This window comes from Peromyscus californicus, unplaced genomic scaffold, assembly GCF_007827085.1.
Source record: "Peromyscus californicus insignis strain IS unplaced genomic scaffold, ASM782708v3 Scaffold_19__1_contigs__length_69161282, whole genome shotgun sequence".
Lineage (NCBI taxonomy): Eukaryota > Metazoa > Chordata > Mammalia > Rodentia > Cricetidae > Peromyscus > Peromyscus californicus.
In genome coordinates, this window is record NW_026294491.1 from 2,340,337 (window position 1) to 2,355,417 (window position 15,081).

The 15,081-nt window shown below is 53.4% G+C and overlaps 1 protein-coding gene across 1 annotated transcript; it reads right to left on the bottom strand.

The window, feature by feature from the left end:
* Positions 1–292: 292 nt before the first annotated feature.
* Abhd16a (abhydrolase domain containing 16A, phospholipase) lies at positions 293–13,500 on the bottom strand. The gene is made up of 20 exons (XM_052744209.1): positions 13,296–13,500; positions 12,308–12,364; positions 11,612–11,678; positions 11,088–11,174; positions 8,779–8,864; positions 7,002–7,075; positions 6,761–6,883; positions 5,003–5,117; positions 4,812–4,913; positions 2,933–2,996; positions 2,622–2,671; positions 2,260–2,383; positions 1,979–2,083; positions 1,768–1,831; positions 1,407–1,463; positions 1,238–1,300; positions 1,050–1,126; positions 873–971; positions 746–792; positions 293–615 (listed from the first exon to the last, which is right to left on the bottom strand). The coding sequence occupies exons 1-20, from the start codon at positions 13,425–13,427 to the stop codon at positions 532–534; spliced, it is 1,677 nt and encodes a 558-aa protein (XP_052600169.1). The 5' UTR covers positions 13,428–13,500; the 3' UTR covers positions 293–531.
* Between the last annotated feature and the right edge of the window lie 1,581 nt (positions 13,501–15,081).

Here is a 15,081-nt window from a genome sequence, read left to right on the forward strand (position 1 = left end):
GGAGGGAAACTGTACGCTACAGAGTGCAGTTGTAAACCAGGGCACCTCCACCCACCTCCCAGGCAGTGGCAAGGCCTGGGGAAGCTGTGAGAGCCAGGGGCGCTCTATGTGTACATGGGTACAGCACGGAAGGGGCTGCATTGGATGGGAGACCCAGTTCATGCTGGCTGAGGCACAGAGAGAAGAGCTAGGTAGGCCTGAGTGGGGTTTCCCAAGCCTCACCCTCTGGGGCCTCTGCTCCCTACCCTAGCCTAGATGCCTGGATATCTGGAAAATCTCACAATCAGCCAGATAGTAGAAAAAATACCTTTTTATTAATTATTAGGAATAAATCATTCATTTAATGCAGGGTGTGTACTGGGGTGAGCTAAGCGTTTCCACGTGGACAAAGGGAAACGTGCAGGACAGTGGTCAGAGGGGACATCCCCACTGCCCAGACCATAAACAGCAAACATGAATAGAGAGAATCACAAAAGTGTCCCCTCACGTCTCCTCCCATCTTGTCCTTCCAGCAGAGTCTACACAGGGTCCCTAGAGGTGCCAGGGCATCTGGAAGTGCTGGGCCGGGAGCGGGGTGCAGTGTGTGGCTTCAAAGTTGTGTAGATGCTTCCGGGCCTGAGGAGGAAAGGCAGAGCGTGGATGCTGGGCACTCCCTTTGGAACCCACCGCCACTGTAGGACCCCGCGCCTGAGGCCTGCATGGCCCCTCCATTCAGGACCCTCCTTCACCCCACTCCTGAGCTCACCAGGAACAGTGCCAGCTGCCTCCGTCCATCTGTGCTCATGTCCTCCCCTGCGGAGAAAAGGCCTCAAATCCACCATCGGATCCGCCCTCCCACTCTCCACACCCCGCCAGGCCGAGGCCCTCCTTACCCACACTCCAGGGGAAATCGGGCCCATGCTCTGCCTGGTAGGAGTGAAGTACGGACAGACACCAGTCCTCCTCCACCTCCCATCGACTGTAAACTGAAGCTGGTCAGGGAGAAACAGGAGTGTCGGTCCACAGCCCTCCTCACCACCAACTCTGCCCACAGACCCCAGATGCCTCACCTTCCTCCAGCTGGGAGGAGGCCTCCAGCCACTGCTTCACAGCTCTGAGCCCCTCCTCCACCATCACTCGAGGGTACCTTGGGAGCAGCATGGGGACGAGAGAAGGAACCACTTCACTCCTCAGCCCTCACCTCACTCCTCCCTGGTGCCGGTCTCAGCACTGAGGTGTGTCCACCCCCAGCTCTCACCGGAACTGCAGGAGCTTCAGCAGGAGGTCATTGCCTCTGTTGGACATGATGTCCTCAGGAACCCTGGGGGCAACAAGCGTTACCCTGCTTAGGGGAGCTGGGGAACAAGAGTCTGGGGACCTAGGGTCACGGTGGGCATAGGTGGAGGGGAAGGAGCCCAGACACTCACGTGGTGGTGATTATCTCATCCTTGGTTCTCCGGATCAGCAGCACAGGGCCCTGGAACCTTCAGAACAGAGCAGCAGGAAAGGAGAGCTCAGAGACGGCCAGGCCACCACTGGCCACCACGGAGGCAGGAGTAACAGATTTAAGAAGGGTGTAGGCTCAGACTGGCCCTGGGAAGCCCCTGCTGAGCCAGGCTTAACCCCTCATTGCCAGATCATGAGTGAGTAGACTCAGGGTCTCACAGGACCTGGGAAGGGTTGGACCAGCGAAGGTGGTGGCAGGGTGACTTGGGACATGGGTCGGTGGCCACTTCCGCCCTTCCCCTGAGCACATCTCAACACCCAGGCGCTGTGGCCTGGTCTCACCTGCACAGCTGCTCCGAGTTGTTGAGGTTGAGGTGCTGTCTCACGGTCCTGGTCACCAGGACTCCTGGAGTGGGACAAGTGAGGGGCGGCAGAGATGAAGACCCCACCTAACATAAAGGTTGGTCCTGTCCACTGGGTAGGACCTAGTCAGAAGAGCCCCCTGGGCTGGCCACCCGTCCCCTGGAAGGACAGACATGGGCGCTGCACTCACTCCAGCTGTCCGGCATGACCTTCAAGGCCAAGGGCACCAAGTCATCAAAGGAGGCGTCCAGGATGACAGCACTGATGTCTGGGTAGGACATGGCTGCCCACGTGGCTGGTAGAACAGGAAGGGGACGAGGGACGCTCAGAAGTGCAGATAGGTGCCTTTCACTTGGGTCCCTCTGACCCACTCCACCTCTTTCTCTGGAAGCCTCCACCCCCACTGCCTGTGCCCACATCTCCTAGGCAGGGACAGGAATCCATAAGGGGACTAGCAGGGGCGGCAGGTACCAGTGAAACCTCCGATGGACCAGGCGTAGATGACAATGTCCTGGGGCTGGAAGCCCAGGCGGTGGATGGCAAACTGAACTACCACATCCATGGCATTGGCCTCATTTTGTGGGAACGGTACCCCCTGCAAGAAGACGGGCAGATGCGGGATGGGTCAGCCAGAGGACAGAGATTTGTGACCCACTGTGTCCCTCTGCCTGTCATGGGAGGAGGGGCTGCAGCCCCCCAGGGCTTCCCAGAACCCAGGTCACGGGCATGTGGAAGGCAGGCCTGCACAACAGGCCCCAGCTTCCTTCTTCCCATGACTGACCAGAGGAAGACACACACGGCTCTGGAAAAGGACGGGTCTCCAGAGGTCTCACCGTGCTTCCAGCAAAGCCTGGATGATTCCAGCCCAGGACGGAGTAGCCAGCTGTAAGAGGGAGGGTGGAGAGCTGTGTGACTGTGGGGGTGGGGCAGGGGGGTTGGGACAGGAGGGCAAGTATGATAAAGCCACAGGTAGTCCAGGGGAGGAATGTATGGTCAGCAGAGCCGGAGTGGACTTTCCCTCAGAAGTGAGAGACTCAGACCCCACCCTGATGAACTGGCGGTCAGGCGGGGAGGTCACAGCAGTGTGGGAGTGGACACAGCAGGTCCAAAGGGTAGAGATAAGAGGTGTGAGTCATGGGCCTACCTTCCAGGGGTGTGGAGACACAGCCCACCTCATAGAATCCCGCATTTCCCTCACAGCAGATCACCTGGGGAGGAGACAGGAGGGCTGGGAGGGTGTTGGGGACAGCAGTCTATACAACAGAGGCCAAGTGACTGCAGGTGCTGTGACCGCCCCTCAGGAGACCATCGAGGCTGAGCTCAAGTCACCCGCAGAGACCACTTCCCCTGGGACGCCGCCAGGGGGACCTCTAACAGGATGGGAGGAGGGGCCTGGAGACAGCTGGGGTGGAACCCATGCCCCTGGGCCTACGACTCTCCTGGGTATACAGACAGCTTTTCTTCTCACTGCACTCCATGGTGCCCAAGCTGAAGCTGGGAGATGGTGACAGGTGGCAGAGCCAGCACTAGAAACCAGCCCCCTGACTCACGCGCAGCACTTTCCCGGGCCACCCTAAGGACAGACTGCTGGGGCCTGGCTACCTGGTTCAGGTCCCGGCACAGCTGCTCGACAGGCAATTCATCACCACAGAACGGACTCACGGACAGTAAGGACTCACAGACAGAGAGTAAGGACTCACGGACAGTAAGGACTCACGGACAGTAAGGACTAAATGTGTCTTGCACGTGGCAAATGCTATCTTTGCTTTCTTGGGACAAGGTCTAGGGAGGTAACTCAGGCTGGCCTGGAACTCAAAATCCTGCCTCGCCTCCTGAGACCCAGGCCTGCACCACCACCCACCTGCTGTCTGTCAGGGGCAGGGTCCTGTGCGCCCCAGTCAGGCCCGGAACTCAGTGTGTAGCAGATCCTTAAACGTCAGACCCTCCGCCTCCTCAGTGCTGGGATGGCAGTGTCGCCAAGCCAGGCTTTATGTCTGCTTCCTGCACACTAGGCCGGCTCTCTGCATCTCTAGCTCGCATAACCAATCCTTTCCTTTCCCCTTTCTGGTGCTGGTGACTGAACTCAGGTGTGTGTGTGTGTGTGTGTGTGTGTGTGTGTGTGTGTGCATGTACGCACACTACAGCGCTTGTGCCCAGCCCGCTGCCCTGGCTGTACTGCACACGCCAGGCTGGCAGACAGCTTCCAAGGATTCTTCATCTTCCCTCCCACAGGGGCGCTGGGATTACAGCATCTAACACACCAGGCTTACACGTTATGGAAGCCAGAACTCACGTCCTCACACTTATATGGCAAAACTCCACCCACTGAACCACCAACCCAGCCCTGGCCTTGAACTCCTGATCCCTTGCTTCCACTCTTACAGACATGCACCCCGATTCTGTGTATGTGGGGCTGGGATGAAACCGAGGATTTCATGTATGCTAAGCAAGTGCTCTACCACCTGAGAGACATCCCCATCACCGAGTACTCCACATGCTTCCCTCTCAGAGCTTTCCTATGAAGAGGTCCTTGGGTGGAGCTGGAAGACGGCATTATTTTATTCTTGCTTTTTTTTTTTTTCCTTTCGAGACAGGGTTTCTCTGTGTAATCCTTGAGCTCACTCTGTGGATAAGGCTGGTCTTGAACTCATAGAGATCTGCCTGCCTCTGCCTCCCAAGTGCTGAGATTAAAGGCGTACACCACCACCATCCAGCTGGTTTTTTTGTTTTGTTTTTGTTTTTGTTTATGTGCATTGGTGTTTTACCTACATGGATGCCTATATGAGGGTACAGGGTCACCTGGAACTGGAATTATAAACAGTTGTGAGCTGCTATGTGGTTGCTGGGAATTGAACCCAGGTCCTTTGGAAGAGCAGTCAGTACTCTTACCCACTGAGCCATCTCTCCAGTCCCGGATGGCATTATTCTTAATCATGGTCCCATGGCAAAGGCTCTGTAGCACTGGGGACCCCAGAGTCTCTACTGCCCCCTACCACCCCCTTTGGCTCCCTGCCCCTTCTCACCAGCTTCTGCCCCTGGGGCTCAGCCGTCCCCCGCCGGTCCACAAACATGGTGTCAATCTCGTTACCATCACAGGCCAGTAGTTTTGCCCGGCGCCCATTACACTGAGCAAGGGGGATACAGAGACCAGGTCAAGAGGGGCAGGAGGCCACACCCCCAGGAGGGCGGGGCAAGCAGCAGGCGGGAGCCTCACCTCTTCCACCAGCCTGGCCTGGCCCTGCAGCAGCACGGGCATGAGGGCCTTCTGGAGCAGGTACACAGAGCCTGGGTACAGCATCCGGCGCCCCAGGGTGTGTGCCACCAGGTAGCTGTGGGGACACGGGTTAGTGAACCCCAGCCCCCGCGGGCCAGGGGCTGATCTCAGCACTTGCAGTCCGACTCCAGGGCATGCTAACCCTTTTCTCTGTCAGCCCTTGGTGAAACCATGTGAGCCCTGGTGTTCTCCAACCTTTTCTGTAAGATGTCCATTTTAGGGTTTTACGAACGGGGACCATAGCTTAGTGGCAGAGTGCTTGCCTAGCACATGTCAGCCCCTGGGTTTGAGCCCCAGCACTCTGAAAACAAACCAAAAACATTTCTATTGTGTCCCAGGACAATACAGATACATAGATCCCTCTCGACTTACAAAGGGTTAGGTCCTGAAAAAGCCATCACAAGTTGAAAATAACAGAGGCTGCAAAAGCACTTGACCCTATAACCCACTGAACATGATAGTGGAGATGCCCACAACACTGAAGAGCACTCCTGGCTGATGAGGGCTGCGGCTCATAGCCCCTCCCTGGTCCCACAGAACATGCTGCCTATCACTAGACCAGAGAAAGAATCCAAAACTCAGAAGTCAAACTATAGCAAATTAGGGACTCCTTGGATATAATTCTGAGAGTTTTACGAGATAATTTCTAGGTACAATAAATAAATGCAGTTAGTAAATATTATTCTGTTAATGCACAAAAAAACCATTTATTAAAAGTTCTCAAGGGCCAGTAATATGGCTCACTTGGTGAAGGGATTTGCTTCCAGGCCTGACAACCTGAGTCCATCAACCCTGGGTCCCACATGGTAAGAGGCACCACCAGGCGTACATGAGGCCACACATATGTGCATAAGTAAATGTATTTAAGAGTTTAAGTCCTCAATAGGACCAGGTGGTCACTGGTTAGTGGTGGGTCCCACCCTCAGCACCATTCAAAAACAACAAAAGAAGATGGTTTGTGATTCACGACAGTGATCTCCAGACTGACTTAAGAGCCAGGTGTGGCAACACACACCTGTACTCCCTGCACTTGGGAGGATCAGGAACTCAGGGCCAGCCTTAGCTACACCACCAATTTGAGACCAGCCTGGGCTACATGAGGCCGTATCTCAAAAAATAGAAAATAAGACTCATCAATAGGTCAAGATCTGTATCCTGAAAGACACGAAACTGGATCACATTCCTGTCAGCGCAATGTAAGACTGCGCACACGCAGGGCAGGCGGGTCTCTGAGTCTGAGGCCGGTCTCAAACCACCAGTGCCCATGACTGAGATCTCTGGCTTTACTTTACCCTCAGGTAGGCAGGGCAGGTGGCTACCATTCCCAGTGTTACCAGTTCATCTCAACAATTCCAGTGAGGCAGGCTATTCAGATGGAGAAAATGAGGCACAGTGGGGGCCAAGGTGGGGAATGAAGGAGCAGATGGGCCAGACAACTGCACAGCATCACACTAGAACCCGTGCCAGCACCAGCAAGGGTCTCCTCTTCACTGCAACGCCTGCTGCCCCTCCGCAGACCCACTGGCACTCTGGCTCTCCCTGTGCTCCCCTGAGGCCTGGACCTCACAGAGCCTTTCCCCACGAGACAGCGCATACAACACTGGACCCTACAGATGGCAGCTATTCTACAACCAAGCTCACAGTCCGGGGGCCTTGGCCTATACCCCTCTCCCCAGCAGGCCTCCCCCCGTTTCCGACCTGGTGATCTGACAAGGCAGCTTCTTGACCCTGTTGAGGAATGTGTCTGCCGTTCCCCGGTGCAGAGGCTCTGGGCGGAGCAGGGCCACACCCCTGCGGGAAGGGCCACCTCGGGACCCCTTCCTGAGGAAGAGAAGAAAGGAAAGGGAACAGGGTGAGGAGCAGCAGGCTAGACCGAAGATCAGAGGGATGAGAGAGACAGTGCCAACGAAGGGGAAAAGCCAGGTAACTGGCGCCTCACCGGCTGCTGGGCTCCTCCCAGTGAAAGTCGACTGGCCAGCTCCTGAAGTCGAAGTTATAGTTGGCCAGCTGCCTCTGTGGTGGGTACAGAAAGGACGGAAGGAACAGAGAACTGAGAACTGAGGGGAGGCCCAGCTATCTACCCTCAACACTGCCATCATGCAGGGGCCTGCCCCCATATTCCAGGGAGACCGAGTGGAGGTCTGTGCTCTCACTTCTAGATGAAAAGATCTAATATGACCACAATATTGGGACAAGGCAGCTGCCTCCCCCGACCAGCTCATCTGTCCATCTCTAGAACTCTTCACTCTGCCTTCCTGAAAATCTAAAGTTGGGGTAAGGTGCTTGCTTAGCATGCATGATGCCCTGGGTTCAATTCCCAATGCTACCAAAAAACTGTTAAAAAGCCAGGAATGGTGGCATATGCCTACAGCCAGCGTTCAGAAGCAGAGGAAGGAGGGCAAGCTGGTGGCAGCCCGGGATACAAAGTGAGTTTAGAGCTAGCCTGGGATGTGGAGTGAGATCCTATTTCAAGAATAGGTCATGGTAGCATATGCTGTGATCTCACCCAGAAGGCAGGAGGATCACCGGAAATACCAGGTCAGCCTGGGCTACATAGCATGACCCTGTCTTAAAACAAAAACAAAAACACAGAACTATCTAAGGCTGATCCACCCCAGGGGGTGCTTCTGTGCAAAGATGAGATGAGGCTGCTGGCCGCTGACCTGACGGTCATAGGACCGAGAGGAGAGTCACAGCCACAGTGAGCCCTGTGCACCAGGCTCTTTTCCTCTCTTAGGGCCCCACGTCGAGGCACCCAGGGGCCAGTGCTACCCTGTAACCATCTGTGCCTACGTCTTCTTCCTGCTGCACTGGGCCACATGCTGTGGGCAGTGGGGCTGCATCTTCGTAATCCACTGTCCTCCCCCACACCCAGAGCTCCAAGGTCTCTATTTTGAGGATTATTTTTTATTTTTTGCTACAGAAATGTTTTTGACATTTTCAAAAATAACTTGACTAAGAAAGAGCAACAGGAAAAAAAATGTACAAAAATATAAATGACAAAACAAAATACGAGGAGCAGAGCACATCCCAGCGGGCTTGGCTCAGACCCAGGTCTGGACTCAGCCACTTCCGCACTCCCACACAGGGCACTTAGCCTCTTTTTGCCTCTCCTTCCTCAGATGTAAAATTGAGGGTCATTATTTCCTCTCCTGTGGCAGCGAGATGGCTGGAAAGGGTGTGCTCGGCATGCTCTCACGCCCTGTAGAGCGTGATGACACAGCCTGTAAACGGTGGTGTGACTTGACCATCAGTGCAGCGATGGTGGTCATGGCTGTTTGATCCCTTCATTCTAGGAAGGGGCTTTATGAGGCCCTACAGCCCCATCTCAAAGATCACCACACTCCAGTAACAGCAGGCCTGGCACACGGTGCCCTGCTGGCAACACTCTGCTGCTGGGCACAGGAGTAGACGCACCTGCCCAATTGGTTCTATCCTCAAAGCAAGTCAGTGTGGTGTTCAAGGCACACAACAAAGTGAACACGGAGCTGAGCCTCAGAGACAGAAGGTTCTTCTTCTCGAGACACTGCGGGTGCTTCTATGTTTAGACAATTCTTGAGCATGGATGTGGAGAAGGAGTGGAATGTTCTAGCAGAATAGCCATTAGACACTTAGAAAGCGTATGGTAGTGTGCAGTAGAGACCCAGCAGAAGCCGGTGCCTCCAGCTGGGCTGCGGGGAGCAGGACACACTGTCACCTTTCAGAGGACCCCTCACCTTGTTTTCTGCAGACTGGTTCCGATGTGTGGCTTCCAAGATGGTGATGAACTGTCGGTACTGGGGGTTGGTCCAGCGGCCGATGCCTGGAGAGAGAGGATAGAAAATTATAGGTAAACTGGGAAGCCAGATACCAAGGAATTAAGAGAAGAACTGGGCCGGGCGGTGGTGGCGCACGCCTTTAATCCCAGCACTCGGGAGGCAGAGCCAGGCGGATCTCTGTGAGTTCGAGGCCAGCCTGGGCTACCAAGTGAGTCCCAGGAAAGGCGCAAAGCTACACAGAGAAACCCTGTCTTGAAAAACCAAAAAAAAAAAAAAAAAAAAAAAAAAAAAAAAAAAAAAAAGAGAAGAACTGGAAATGGATGAGGAGGCCCTGGAAGAAGAAAGGAGAAGAAATCTAGGGCTTCTCACATGGGGAAACAGAACTTCCCCCACACAGCCACTGGCTGCAGGATCCTTCTCCTGCAAGTCTTCAGGTTTTATTGTTTTAATTAGCATTTTATTATTATTATCATCATTACCTTATATTGTGTGTGTGTGTGTGTGTGTGTGTATGTGTGTTTGTGGGCGTACAAGTGCCACAGCAGGAGTATGGAAAGCACAGGACACCTTCAGGAGTCAGCTCTCTACTTCCACCGTGGGATCTGGAGACTGAACTCAAGTCACCAGGTCCCTGCAGTGAGCACTTTTACTGGCTAAGTCATTCCACCAGCCCTTTTGGTTCTGTTTGTCTGGGTTTTTCTTTTTCTGAGACAGGACCTCACCATGTAGCTGTCCTGGAACTCACTATGTCATAAAGGCTGGCCTGGGAGACCCACCTGCTCTCAGTCTCCCGGGCCCGGAGATCCCAGGCTCGCATCACACGTCACACCTGAACCTTTGGTTTATTTCTTTTGTTTTGTTTTTGAAACAGGGTTGTGCTCTGTGCCCCAGGCTGGCCTACAATTCATTATACAGGCTAGGATGGCCTAGAGCTCTCAGCAATTCTCCTGCTTCAGCATCCCAGGTGCAGGGGGCCCGACAGTTTCTTTCTCTGCCTTGCAGAACGCTCACCCTACCGATGTCAGGAGTCCCCCTGCTAACAGTGGCTTTCCTCCCGTCCTCTTCAGTGTTCCCAGCACTCGGGAGAGAGAGCCAGGAGGATCTCTGTGAGTTCCAGGCCAGCCTGGTCTACAAAGAGAGTTCCAGGACAGTTAGTGCTGTTACACAGAAAAACTCTGTCTTGAAAAACCAAAGGGGGGAAAAAAAAAAAGAAAGGAAGGAAGGGAGAAAAAAAAAAAAAAGAGCACATACTGTCTCCCTGAGGACCCAAGTTTGGCTCCCAGCACCCACATCAGGTGGCTTACAACCACCTGCCTGTGACTCCAGCTCCAGGTCCCCGACTCCTCCTGCCCCTTCTGGTACCTGCACTCACGCACAGAGACACATACAGACACCACATACATCAGTGATATTTTTTAGTGCAAAGTAAGCACGTAGCTATCACCCAGGTCAAGAAAGAGAACACTGGGCTCACGAGATGGCTCAGTGGTTAAAAGCACTTGCTTCCCTCGCAAACGCGCGAGTTCAGCTCCCAGCACCCACATCAAGTGGCTCATAACCAACTGGGATTCTAGCTCCAGGGGATCTAGCAACCTCATCTGGCATTCACCGGCACCCACACACACATGCTTAACCCCCAACCCTCCCTACCCACTCCCCCCACACACAGACAAAATTTAAAAAATGGGTAAAAAATCAAAATGGAGCCATCTCCCACCAGGGGTCTCCGCAGCCTGTAATGCCCCCAGCAGACTTTTGAGAGAACCACACCCTTATGTCTTTTGGGTCTCATCAATACATATGCTTACACACTTATTGAGGTAGAGTCTCACCATGTAGCCCAGGCTGGCCTGGAATTCATCAGCTTCCTGCCTCACTCTTACCCAAGCACTGGGATTAGAGGACACATGCTCATGCTTCTTCTGAACCTTTTATAAGTGAAAACTTAGTATCATCTGCCTAACAATGTATCTGTGACCTGCACCACCATGTCTGTATGTGTGGCTACACCACCAGATAACTTCATACATCTTAAAGTTTGCGGCCCTGGTGCTGTCTCCAGCTAAGAATTATTTAACTGGCGTATGCTGTATTCTTGTTCACATACATTGCTTATGCACATGTGGGATGTATGACATAAGCCACCTGAAGAAAAGCTCAAACCCTTAGACCATTCTCAGTTATTCCCTGCAGGGCCCAGCCCCAATCTATGTTTGCAAAAAGTGTTTATCTAGTCATAGATCCAAAGCAGGCTCCTCCCCACCTACCTCGGAGGCAAGCCACACCTGCCAGCAGCAGCAGCAATGTCCCGGCATAGTGAGAAAACGGCACCACTTTGGACAAACTCAAGTAACCTGGGAGGAAGAGAGACAATATGAGAAGCTCTCACAGGGCCCTCGGCAATTCTTCCCAGTTTGCCCACAACCTCTATCCCAGACCCTCTCTTTGGCTTAGCCATTTTCTTAGAGCAGTGGTTCTCAACCTATGGGTTGTGAACCCTTTGGCAAGCCTCTGTCTCCAAAAATATTTACATCACCATTTGAATTGGAGCAAAATTAGTTATGAAGTAGCAACAAAAATAATTTCATGGTTGTGGGTCACCACAACATAAGGAACCGTGTTAAAGGGTCTCAGCGTCAGGAAGGTTGAGAACCACTGTCTTGGGGGGAAGACTCCAGGTTTAAGAGGGAAGTCAAGCCATCCTCACAGGACCCCTTCCTCTTTGGGGAGTTGATTCGTCTGCCAGTGAGCTGCCCACTTCCTCCCCCACCACTTTTGAAAGCACACTGACCTTTCCTGTACAAGTAGAAGAAGGCGAAGGGAGAGGAGTAATAAGAGATGGACCAGAAGACTGAGGCCTGCAGCAGAGATGGAGACAGGCAATCAATACGCCTGTGCGCACACTGTGCTGCCTATCCAGGCTCTGCGGGGGACCTGGAGTCCACACGCTAAGCAACTGCTCTGTTCATGACGTCATGCACACAGCAGGGACGCAAACATCTGTTGCAGGTGGTGTGTCAGAGCACAGTGGAGGCTGACATAATTTCGTCACACTGAAAACACCAGCCTCTCTGTCTACTCCAGTTAATCAAGCCTTCATAGCTGGCCCCACTCAAGAGAGTCCTAGACTTTGTCCCCAAGGAATGCAAAAACGTCACCATAGGAACTCTGCCAGAGAGAACAGCTGCCTCTGCAGCCAGAGGGGTTAACTGCCAGGGAGGACAGGTCACCAGGGACTGCAGGCTCAGAGACCTGCAGATGATCCCAAGGGTAAACATATTATCCTCAGGGCTCAAACTGCTCCAGAAAAAGCTTATGGAACATAAAGGGGGAGTTCCCAAGAGGGAATACCAACTGTATGCTGGTGTGTATGTGTTAGCAAGTTCTTCTGCACAGAGCTCAGAGCACCCCCCCCCCCACCTCCTGGGGTGCTGCCTTCTCCCAGGCTGCAGAGGAGTAGCAACCCGCAGATGTAGGGCGGACTTACCAGTGCCAGGATCCTGTCAGCATGCTTCTCCAGGGCATAGGGCTGATAATATGTATCCTGCCAAAACAGATGGCCTGTTAAGGACCCTGCCAGCTGACAGGCCCTCCCTTCCTTCCAGAAGCCCTAACGTGTGCCTCCTCGTTCTCGCCTCCCTGGCCATTTCTCTTGGGATACTCCTGGCCTCTACAAACACTGAGCCTGACTTCTCACCTCTGACCCTGAAAAACAATCACATGGTGCTGGACTTGGAAACAAAAGTGAAAGCAGCATTTGGGAGACCGACTCATTTTTCCAAAACCCCGAAATAAATATGATTGTGTGTGTATATGGGGAGAGGTTAAGAGTGGAAATGAAAGACTCCCTGACAATTCTAAGACTGAAGGAATAGCATTTGACATAAGTTGATTCGGGAAGAATTTGGCTAGGTGTGGGCACTTGGAAAAGCTCCTAAACATAATTTGCAACCAATAAAAAGGGAAGAGAATGTTTGGAGGGTGGACCTCCACCACCTGCAGCTGTGGTGAACGCAACGACCCTGGTCTTCAGGCTAGGTCTGTGGGTTCGAGTTGCACAAGTGGATACATAACATGTAGAAGTCATTTTGAAAATGAAAAGTCAGGTTAAAGAGAAAGTCAACAGAGCCTAGGGGAGGAAGAAATTGGGAGTCTATGGGCAAAAGCCGTCAGCGCGCAGGCGACTCCAGGCTCAACTGGGACCAGCCATGAACCCTGACGGGCAGGGTCGGAGGACGCGGAGGGGGACAGCAAGCACTAGTGGTGGGAGTGAGCAGGAGTTGCTCCAAAGCCGTGAAGGGAGGCGACGGCCGGCCCAGCGTGACCGGGAGCGGGGAAGCGCCCACAGGCGGACTGCGCGGCCGCCGCTTGACAAGCGGCCTCCCCCGCTTCCGACAGTGGACGCGTCCGGGCCGCGGAGGACCCGCGCGGTTTGGACCGCACCATGTTCCCAGCCGGGGGGGGACTCGACTCACCCAGGAGCTGGAGGAGGGGGCGGGGACGGCAGTGGGAGGCTCAGAAACGCTGGACGCGGCCCGATCCGTCTCCCTCTCCCGGTAGATCTTGTAGAGCCGGGGGCCGAGGACGCAGCTCAGCAGCTTCGCCATGGCCCGGGATCGGGCCGCTGCTCCTCGGCCTCAGGTCCCCGCCGGCCCCGCCCTCGGCCTCCGAGGCGCTGCGTGCGTGACGTCAGCACGTACCGGCTCTTCCCCGTGGCCGGGTCCGGCCGGACGTTCGCGCCGCGAGAGGAGGGTTCCGCGCAGTTGGACCTAAGGTGCTGCGACGTGCAAGGATTAGCCAGAGGCATTCTGAACGTGGAGAGTTAAAAAACGTCCCGGCGTGATTAAATCCCCCCCCAACTCTTAATGTCAGCATGCTCTAGAGTCTAGCGACTGGAGATGTAGCTCAGTGGTAGAGTACTTGCCTACCATGCTGAAAGCCCTGGGATTACACACACACACACACACACACACACACACACACACACACACACACACACACAAGCACACACGCACAGAGACAGACAGACAGATGCATACACAGAGAGAGACACACACAGACACACACACAAAAGAAAGACACAAAGACACACAGAGAGCCAGTCACGGGGATATAGCTGTTAGAAGAAATACCAGGATTATTATGAAGAATTCATAATAATTTAAAAAGTTATTGAAAGAGGTAATCCACCAGGTGTAATGGCACACTTCTTTTATCCCAGCACTCAGGAGGCAGAGACAGATGGTTCTCTGTGAGTTCCAGGCCACCCTGGTCTACATAGTGAGTTCTAGGCCAGTCGGGTACATAGAGAGACCCTGTCTCAAAGTGCTAGGATTAAACGCGTGTTTCATCACCACACTAGCTCTTTTTCAAATTAAAAAAAAATTTTTTTTTTGTATGTGTGTGTGTCCACATGTGCACACAGTCTGCATGTCCTAGAGTTTTGGATTAATGGCATTGGCAAAGGAGATTTCAAGACAGCCTGGTATTGACTCTGTCTTGTGGTTGTTAGTGGTCACTCTTGTGCAGATGTATAATGAAAAGGAGCAAGCCAGTAAGCAGCACTCCTCCTTGGCCTCTGCATCAGCTCCTGCCTCCAGGTTCCTGCCCTGCTTGGGTTCCTGTCCCAACTTCCTTTGATGATGAACTGTGATGTGAAGTGTGAGCCAAATGAACTCTTCCATCCCCAAATTGCTTTGGTCATGGGGTTTTATCACAGCAATAGAAACCCTAACTAGGACACTTGGTTAGGGCCCCTACCCCCCCCTTTGTTTTGTTTGTTTGTTCTTGAGACAGGATCTCACTATGTAGATCTGGCTGTCCTGTACCAGGCTGGCCTCTAACTCACAGAGACCTGTCTGCCTCTGCCTCTTGAGTGTTGGGATTAAAGGCGCATACCACCATACCTGGCTTAGTTAGGGTTTCTATTGCTGTGATGAACACCATGACCAGAAGTAGCCTGAGGAAAGGGTTTATTTCATCTTCTACTTCCACGTCCCTTCTACTTCCATCACTGAAGGAAGAAATTCAAGAAGCAAGCCGGGTGAAGGCAAACACACTTAATCCCAGCAATTGGGAGGCAGAGGCAGGTGGATCTCTGAGTTTGAGGCCAGCCTGGTCTACAGAGTGAGTTCTAGGACAGCCAGGGCTATACTAGAAACCTTGTCTCAAAAAAAAAAAAATCATTCTTCCCACAGGGCCCTAGGGTGTATAGTTGACATTAAAAGCTAGCCAGTGAAGTTGGGGAGCAGCGGGCAGGGA

What these genes read in the sequence shown, in the direction of transcription:
- Abhd16a (XM_052744209.1), bottom strand. Translation starts at nt 13,427, where the DNA reads ATGGCGAAGCTGCTGAGCTGCGTCCTCGGCCCCCGGCTCTACAAGATC. An exon ending in AACTCGGAGCAGCTGTGCAG is followed by an intron (nt 1,464 to 1,767) that starts GTGAGACCAGGC and finishes TCTGTTCTGAAG; the next exon opens with GTTCCAGGGCCCTGTGCTGC. An exon ending in GGCAGCTGGCACTGTTCCTG is followed by an intron (nt 616 to 745) that starts GTGAGCTCAGGA and finishes TTTCCTCCTCAG; the next exon opens with GCCCGGAAGCATCTACACAA.